The sequence below is a fragment of the Clytia hemisphaerica genome, unplaced genomic scaffold (assembly GCF_902728285.1).
Source record: "Clytia hemisphaerica strain Z4C2 unplaced genomic scaffold, Clytia hemisphaerica genome assembly, whole genome shotgun sequence".
NCBI classification, from domain to species: domain Eukaryota; kingdom Metazoa; phylum Cnidaria; class Hydrozoa; order Leptothecata; family Clytiidae; genus Clytia; species Clytia hemisphaerica.
The window spans coordinates 51,536-61,118 of record NW_027103627.1 but is presented as its reverse complement, the minus strand read 5'-3'; the positions used below and the strand labels follow the sequence as shown (position 1 = coordinate 61,118).

The window sequence follows — 9,583 nt, the reverse complement described above, 5'->3', positions numbered from 1 at the left end:
TAGTCATAGTGTGCAGAGGGGTCTGACCCCCCCCCCATTTATATCTCATCCCCCCTTTTTATCAATCCCCTATTTAAAAAAAAATTTTCGAACCCACACTAACTACAGATGGTTCACAAACCGTTTAATACCAAAAAATTCAAATTTATATGGTAAGAAAGGGTATAAAATGGCACCGCAGGCGAAAAAATTTGCCATTTACATTGCTATTTTGTTGGACTATACCCAATTCTTTGACCAATTTAAGATAAAATAATACATATTTTTACCCAAAAGTTGTTATCCCCCCTACTTTTATTTAATACCCCCCAAAAACTCCCCATTTTACTTGGAAAATCTCTTCTCCCCCTTAGAAGGGGGGTTCACACTATGTTAGTATGGTATCACAAGGGGTCTAGTAGGGATTAAATCTTTTTTCACATCCTTAAGACCTTATAAATGGCAAGGCTGGGGGCTGACTATTTCTTCTCTTATTTTACTTTATATCATCACATTTTTATCTAAAAACCTTTCATTTCACAGTCTATTGATTATGTTTGTTTTCACTTGTGTCTACCATCTTGAATTAACCCTTATAGTTTAATATAACTAATATAAGTTATGTTGGAAATATCTCTAATTGTCTCTATTTCTACTACAAAGCCACTCCAAAACCATCAAGATTTCGAGAATGGCAAAAGAATAGAAATGTGATTTTCCTAAAAACAAAGGTACTTTGGCATGTTCTTCACACTGAGATAGTTATGTTTTTTTGTGCATAATTTGTTTGTCTCTTTAGTTTGTTTTTATTTGATGTTACTATGATGGGAGTATTGATTGTTTGAGTTAAAGCTTTTATTGTGTACGCCTTTGAAATATCCATATCCAACTCTCTTGGCAATATTGATATCACACCATATGCTGTAATAATTTTTACACTATAGCGAAATTTTGGAATAAGAAAACAAAAATTGATCAAATGTTCCTTCTGAGAAGAATCACAAACCTTTTGAAGTTTTCGAACACAAATTTATTGATAAAACAACAGTGTTTTAGAAGAACTGCACTCCCTCAGCAAATCTCTAAAGATGTATCATCGTTATTGGGGAAAACATCAGTTGGACATTTTCATACCACAACAAAGAAACTATTTAAAGATGAGTAAGGATTGTCTTTTTTATTGTGACTTGCCCATGATTATGTTTCCCTGTGGAAAAGATGTTACTGACCACAATCAATTTCTAGTTTGCCATAAAACCTTGCAAAGGGTATTTCATTTTGAAAACATAGAACCCTATGTAATTTTTTTCACATCTACTAGACACTTGAACACTGGAGAAATTAATTTTTTGTTTTAGAGTGACATTACACTTTGTGGATCGAAATGGGACTAAATTGACGATTGAGGCAGAAGTAGGTGATAATCTGTTGGATGTGGCAAAGGATGCTGACATTGATGGCGTTGAAGGTTTGTCTTTCTGTCTCCCTGTTTATTATTGGAAGACTGAGCTTGTCTTAGTGTAAATAGAATTTAAATTCCCACTCCTTTCCATAAGTGAGTTTACGGCACTCTTTCGACCTATTCATTATTCCCTTTTGCAAACATTCGCATTCCATCATTGGATTAGGACAAACAAAATTTTCCATTTTAATTCTAGTTAAATTCTTAAAGCCAATCACAGGGCTCAGACGTCCAATATTAATTTTGTTCTCCCTCTTCCTTTCGCATTTAGGAGCATGTGGTGGAACACTGGCTTGTTCTACATGTCATTGTATTTTTCAAGAAGAAGATTTTGAGAGACTGGGTCTCGAAGACATTGACGAAGATGAATTGGATATGTTAGATCTTGCTTTTGGTCTCACTGATACGTATGTATATAATTTTTTAGATTGAATATATCTTGCTAAAGGCATAATCGGGTGGTCTGGGATGTTTGGCATGTAAAATCCTTCCTTCCTTGTTCTGAGCAAAACCTCAAAATATTTTTTGCCTAAATATTTTCCAAAATTGATATAATTAAGAACCGTGTGAGAACCCACTTTCACAAATTCTAACTTGTGATTTGTATCTCGACTTTAGAATATAGTTAGACAAAAATACTTGGTGACTTTACTCAAAACCACAGAGGGTTTCTTCAGGCAAAAAATCTCAAACCAATTGATTATCCCTTTAAGGTTAAAAGGATTTAGGATGTTATCTGTCGTCAGGGTCAGGTGGAATGAAACTGGTGATGAAGTAGTTTTTCTTTGCATTCTTAGCAATTAAATTCAGGATTAAGGGTAGGGAAAAACCTACCTCAAAAGAACTTTCTTTTTTTTCCTAAACGACAAACATTTCGGGTAATAAGGCTATTGGTCAACTTTTTGATTAAGCTGTTTATACCCCATAGCTTGCATTGAGAGCATAGACTTTGATATCCTACCACTATTTTTAATATTTTTTGACATGACTTGGGTCCATCAAGATTTGTTACTTAAACCAAAATATCATCTTTCAGGCATACATCAGGACCAGAGGGCTGTTTTAAATTTAATAATATCGAAACATTCCTTAAATTTTTGTTTTAATTTGATTATCAAAGGTGTATCTGGAAAAACTATTCCTTTCTGATCCAATCTAATGGTTTGTTATAGGGCTTTGATTTTTCTTCCTTTGTAAAATAATATCCGTTTCGCAAATACTTGCCAGTTTCCTATCAGCTCTGATAACTGAGAGTGTATTCTTTCCCCTAAACTTTGGTTGTCTCCGTTTTTAACGAAGCTCTCCAAGGGGACTAAAAAATAAAACAGACTGCTTGGGGACTTCTTTCGTGAACTCGGTGAGATCTTGGAACTCAATTTCCTAAGGTTGGGTTGCCATGTAAAAGAGCATAATTACATAGGAAAGGTTGGTTAAATGTATGAGCGTCTTGACCCCTGTGAAAACCATATGCAAATTTATCGACAAATAAACAAAGTCATAGACATAGCAAATACAACACTGGTGCGTTTTAAGCCGCCCGACGAGCGTGCGTTCTCAATTATATGAATGGGAATTCTGTAGTAGACACGTTTCTAATCTTTTTTTGATTTAGAAAAGGCTACTTTTTTTTAAGAAGTCAAATCGACCAAAAATTTTAAATCTTACCAGATCCCGAACGATTGTTCTGGCCCTTCGCGAGTGTTTATTCGCCGATTACTGACCCCCGTTGACATCCACTTTTTTAGGTCCAATCATACTTTCCCTGATACAGTGAACTCTGGGTAATTCGAATTTCTATAATCCAAATTTTTCTATAATTACTACAAATTAATTTTGAGTCCCTATCGTGGAGAAACCTTCGTGAAATGTTTTCCATAATTCGATTCTTTTTGTCATTCGAACGCGAACAAAATTAGATCTTCCTTTTGAGTATGAATGGGCTTTTCCATAAATAGTCCGTGCCCCCCCCCCTCCCCCCTGTTGAGGATATCGGATATCCAGGGGTTAAACAGTTTTTGTTCAAAAGTGTCTTTTCAAGTGAAAATTACGACATCCAGGGGTAAGCATCTTTATTAGAGAGGATATCCAGGGGGTTGAGCATATTTTTAAGAGTGGATATCAGGGGATCTTTACTAATATGTCTAATAAAGTAAATCTAGATGTTCGATACTTCGAAAAATCAATATCCTCAACAGTGGGGGTAAAATGTTTTTCTGGAAAAGCCTAATCGTAACGAATCTCAACTGTAGTATTTCTTCTTTTATAGGTCACGTCTAGTATGTGCTATTGAAGTCACTGAAGGAATGGACGGTATCGAAATTAAAGTTCCCATAGCAACCAATGATGCACGTGGTGCCTGATTCCATAGCAGCTAGAGTGAAGTAAGTATGTTAGTTTACTGTCATTTGTTCTGATTTGTTTGGTATCCTGAAAATAATAATTCCTTAAACTACCAAAGTGGCCTTATTCTATGGGTCATTTTTAACAATTCTTTTTCAAACTTGAACTGGATTATTTTAATCATAGTTTTCAAAAAATTTCTGTTTTGGAAGCAAGTAGACGTTTTTTTTAAGAACAAACTATATAAGGACATCAGACTTCGATGGCCAAAACGTTAAGAACAAGTTAAGAACATTTTAAAGCTGCGGGGACTCCAAAACACCCGATTTCTTAGAAAAATGGACAAAAATACCCATAAAATGGAGAAAAATAAGAACATGTTAAAAACATTTTAAGGGTTAGAACTTGAAAAGTTAAGAACATCTCAAGGCTTCAAAAAATTTGGAGCTTCTTATAAAAAAACGTGTAGCCGCCTTTAGAGTCTTTTAAAAACGATTATAATATAATAATAAAGGCCCCATTACACCTAAGAATAAGGGGGAAGAATATATCTCTGCAGCTGTTACGATTCGTAAATTCTTGTTCTAGATACACGTAAAAATATTCAAAAATGGAAAATCTCAGAGTTTTTCCAAATTTGCCATATGTTAATTTTTGTAAATTCTGCCGTAAAATTACACGGAAGAATGTAAAATTTTTATCAGATTAATTTTATTGCAAAGGGCAAAACGGAAGTTCTTTAATTCGATATTTTTCCCTTTTTTCGAAACCCCCCAACTTTCGAGAGGGAAAATCCTTTGTAAAGTTTGTTTGCACAGTCTACACTATAGCCAAAATTCCACACTAATCCCCACTTTCAATAGGCTGCTATTGTTGAATATTTTTCATAATTTTCCATTCCTTTGGACACCTCCAAAGGAATAGAAAATTATGAATTAATTAAACAATAGAAACTGAGATTAGGGAGATAATTTTTCAGCGAATTCTTTATACTATTCTTTCAACTGATTACACAGGAGAATTTAATAAAATTGCTCACAAGTGTCAGGTGTGCAGTAAATTTCACATTATTCTTCCTTTATATTCTTAGGTGTAATGGGGCCTTAAGAAGGTGTTTGTAGCAAGAAATTCAGGCTCCATGCAACACATTATGCAATAAGCATTTGTTCCGGTTTCTAGCCTAGATCCTTATAAAAAGCCCAGCATGTACAAGTAGTCAAGGGCGTATTTTATAAATCAATTTCGAACATATCCCATGACGAAAAGCAAAAAAAAAAACGATTAACTTTGTTGTTTATTCAAGTCAAGTAATATAATTACTGCTGCTTGAGTTAATTGCTTAACCTCATTTTATCATTAATGATTGCATTTTGAATATTGAACTGCCTTAGGTTTCTCATGATATACATTCATAACAATACAACTTTAAAGCATTTTCTAACCCCGATAAAAAGTCCGAAATAGGTTTTTATTAGGTTGGGAATTGGCCTTGAATTAAATTCCATTGGTTCTTAAAGCCTTGTAGTTCTCGGACAAAATACACGATAGTATATTTATATAAATCATTCGGAATTATTCAAAAAACATTGAAACAAAAGAAATTGCAACCGAGTCTAAATTATGCCCCTGATTCGATAAAAAAAGCTTGATACCTGCTTTGTTTTACTTAAATTGATTATGAAAAACAAACAGTGATATTACTTAATTAAAAGTAAGGAGGAAATTTGATTTTAACATACTCAACATAACTAGAGTGATGCCTCAAAATTGATTAATTTGTAAGGAATAATCTTGCGATCAGCCGTACAGATTAAAAAATGTTTCTTATCAATACCTTACTTTAGATAAAATGTCTTTCAAGACGACAAAAGAAATTGAAATATACTATACCGCTTTTTAAACTAAACAATGTTCCAACTTTAAACTAACAACGCCAATTTGCTTTGAAGCTTTTATTTTGTACAAAAGGAGCCATCCAGTCTCCCTACAATTGATTTAGCTCCAAGTCCTATAAGAAACATGTTTAAAAAATCTCTGAAAATTTGCCACTGCAACCAGAAATCAGCAATTCCTTTAATTTATCGGGGGGATATACTGTCAGTGTTCTTGTAAAAAGCATTTATGATTTTAAAGACCTCTATTAATGACATTTCGTGTCATGGTATGATAAGTAAATGTTAATCTTTTTGTGTGTAATGGTTTACTTATTTTAAACTCATCACGTTATGTCAAAATCATGCACGAGATGGCGTGATATGAACCATAGCTGAACTAAACTTCACTGAACAAGTTTTGAATTGAGCCTATTCCAACACGAGAAAATGTAGAGTGTGTTAGGTTTGGACCCTAAGAATGGCTAAAATGCACACACAAAACTAAAACCGTTCAACTATACAAGGGAAAAATCTACAGGCGTAGGACATGATTTTAAGGAAACATACTAGTTGTTTCAAAAAAGCGTACATGTTTTATCGAGATTCTTCGAAAAACTAGAAAATATATAAATGTAAAACTTTCAGCGTTGTAAAGAGGAAAGCAAAACTAAATTTTGAAAAATACTTAAATGAGCTCTAGCCGTTCAAAACCTTTGAAGAAGAAGAAATGTCTCGCCCCTCTGTAGCTATTGCTCTACTTGACTCGAAGAACATTCGCTTGACTATGATGCACGTTAGACAAGTCTGAGATACGTTTATTCATGTTTGAAATATACTTAAAGTTACTACTGTAGTTGTTTTTTTCCTGTTTATAGGCGGTGTTTCCCAAAGAACAAGCAAGAGAATCAAGTTGCAGAAAACAAAATATGATGTATTGCAAGCTGTAAGAGTAGATAGAGTGAGTAAGGTTTTACTAATACTATGAAACACGAATATATGCTCGTTCTGGCTTGTTTTAAGAGGAGGATGTTCAATGACAAGGCGAAAACATGAAAGGAGAGAATTCTAGTGACACGACATATATAAACACGTTGATAACATGACGAGCACGTGATCTCACCTGACAATATGGTAATCCACGTATGTGTAATTTGATGGTATCAATGAACTTTGAACCTCGCTTTTTCTCCTCCTTTTCTTAACTTTGCTTGTTACAATAACACACATACACATATCTATTAGAACATTATACTATATTCAATTGACCAAGATTATTTGACCTATTTTTGAATGAATTTGATTTTTGGAATGCTAATTTTCTCCATATAATGATACTGCTGATGAAAATTAGGATCAATAAACAGCAAAGCTTCCCTTATTCTCTCTTGTTTATCATGTATTGAAATATGCTTATGAAAAATGGTCATTTGAATAGTACTTAAGACATTTAATAGCAATTTCTACTGCGTATACAAATCTCATTCACAAGGTAATTACACAAAAGATGATTGTGGCCGTTTGACGGTTTGTTAAAGAAAGAAACCTTGCTCATTACTTCATAATTAAATATCTCTTTCCGCTTTTCACTGTGCTTTTCCTATTTTTTCAGCACAGTCAATGACCAGCTTGCAGTATATTTTTATAACATTTCTTGGTGTCATTTAATGACTTTTGAAACTATATTAAAATTACACGTATGCAACTTGAAATGTTTATTGAAAAATTTGCCCCGTGAAAAAGACTAATGCATATTTACTGAGCCATGCCTAAAGGGTCTGGATTATATCGTTCCGATTTCTGAATTAGGTGTGTCAAGGAGACTCTGTCACACTTCGTATACATACGCCAATCCTATTACAAAATGCGGTATTTCAATTCTCAAATCCAAGTATTCTCCAAGAAACTGCCTCCCCACAGAAAAATGGGATTTCCCGGGGATTTATCAGGAAAATAACATTTCATTATCTTTTTTAAGATCGTATTATTTGAATTTCATGAGTTCTTAGAATATATTTTTTCTCAACTTAACCATACTAGTAGTAGAAAGTGTGGTTTCATCCAAGACTGTTAAAAAGATGTAATAAGGTATTAAGAAGCTATTAAGTCAATATTACTTTTCTAAATGATTGTGCAAATATGATAGATAAGCTGTTGAAAGATATACATCTATGTCAAACTTTGCATGCAATGATGTAAAACACGATGCTTTTGCAAGCTGAAGCTTTTTGCAGGTTTAAAGCTATAACTAAATTTTTAGTTCTGGAGAATTCAAGGATTTTGTAGTTTAAACACAAATCTAATCAATAAAATCCAAATGAATTATTCTTAATAATACCCCTGATTCATTCAGATCTCAGATATATTTCTTCTTCTTCTTCGGAATTGGTCAAATTCCCGAGCATTTTTTAAATTATGTTGACTTTATCGATTTTCAGAATCAATTTGATACGATTTAGATGTTTTTTATTACCACAAATTGTAAGTAAGTGATTGTTTGTTTCATTTCATGGTTTTTAAAACATTATAAAATTTGAAAATTAGAGATTTTAAGCGAGAAAAGAACAAAGTTCAAATTTAGTGTAAGTCGACATTTTTTGTGAGATGTTGGTTCTTTTCATCAAAAAAAGAAAAATCTGGTTACTAACATTGATTGAAATTCCAGTCCCTGGATAATCTAATGATGAATCTGTCTAAATTAAGAATTAGTCTGTGTACTGTAGAATGTATAGCACTTTCACTGAAAAAAACACACGCTTTGTTATCAGACATAAAAAATTGAATTATTACCTTGTGAAGTTGTTACAAGTAATTTGATCCCTGTTTTTAAAGGGATGTTCATGTGGTCATATTACAAACGCTATAATATATCACCATGTGATTTATATGCTAGATATAAGGCCAAATTCGAATAAAAGTTTGTAATACTAACCCTTGTGACATAACTATATATTTTACGAGACGTTGTGGAGACAAAAACACAAAAAATCAACCTTGCATTAGGGATCCCCTTATCATCAACTTAAGAAAAGTCCTTTTCACACTTTATGTTGTCCGTTTTTTATTTAACATATTATTCTTATTTGACATAATTTTTGGAATATTTTGGGAAATATTTTTTATATATTTAGGGCTATTACTTTTTACCTTTTATGGTTTTATTTTGACTGATATTGGACCACCCTAATAGACCCATATCTAAAAGTATTTGCTTTACAAAACTAATATTACGTATTTTTTATAAGATTTTTGCAGATTTTTGATTTTATTACTTTACTTTATGCATAGAGACAGGGGTGTTTCAAATTTCTTAGTTTGTAAAAGTTAACTAAACACCCCTGTCTCTTCCAAATTTTAAGGAAACAACCCTTTTCTCCAACTTTCATATATATATGAAGAAACAGTGAGATTAAGGTTCTTGAAGATAAAGTTTCAGGCATACCCCTCTGCCCGCCCTCTGCATTTTAAGTGCAAGGATTCAGCAGGGGGGGTTGTAAAATCTCGCACATATATGAGTAGTAAAAGGATTTTTACGAATTTTTACATACTACCAACCAGACTCTTGGAAGAGGTGTTTTACTACCCTGGTAGTGTTTGGGACAATTTGTCATGGAGACCACCTTTTTTTGGTTGCTTTTCGGACTGATTTTACAAAAAAAGCTAAAAAATGATTATTTCTGTGACACATTTTTCACTTAGTGCAAAAATTAATGTTTTTCCGTTAGAATTAAAATCTTTTTTATATTGACAAAAAATTTCGAGAATTTTTTGATTGTAGCAAACAACTTTCCAACAGAAAATTTTTTCAAAAATATAAAAATTTTCAGATTTTTTCAGAAAAGTCACCCAAAAATCTTTTCAACATTTAACACGTATATACCACCCATTTTAGTATTTAACTATCCTGGGGGGCCCCTATCCTGGGGAGTAA

The 9,583-nt window shown here is 32.9% G+C and overlaps 1 protein-coding gene across 1 annotated transcript; it reads left to right on the top strand.

Annotated features, from left to right (window-relative positions):
• Nucleotides 1-821: 821 nt before the first annotated feature.
• On the top strand, nucleotides 822-7,896 carry LOC136802481 (2Fe-2S ferredoxin-like). Its single transcript, XM_067059210.1, has 5 exons — nucleotides 822-1,140; nucleotides 1,338-1,447; nucleotides 1,713-1,848; nucleotides 3,708-3,822; nucleotides 6,531-7,896. Exons 1-4 carry the CDS (start codon nucleotides 959-961, stop codon nucleotides 3,799-3,801), a joined length of 522 nt encoding a protein of 173 aa, XP_066915311.1. The 5' UTR covers nucleotides 822-958; the 3' UTR covers nucleotides 3,802-3,822; nucleotides 6,531-7,896.
• The last annotated feature ends 1,687 nt before the right edge of the window (nucleotides 7,897-9,583 follow it).

Coding starts and splice junctions, on each gene's coding strand:
- LOC136802481 (XM_067059210.1), top strand. CDS start 959: ATGTTCCTTCTGAGAAGAATCACAAACCTTTTGAAGTTTTCGAACACA. Junction 1,141..1,337: donor AAGAAACTATTTAAAGATGA/GTAAGGATTGTC, acceptor TTTTTGTTTTAG/AGTGACATTACACTTTGTGG. Junction 1,448..1,712: donor TGACATTGATGGCGTTGAAG/GTTTGTCTTTCT, acceptor TTTCGCATTTAG/GAGCATGTGGTGGAACACTG.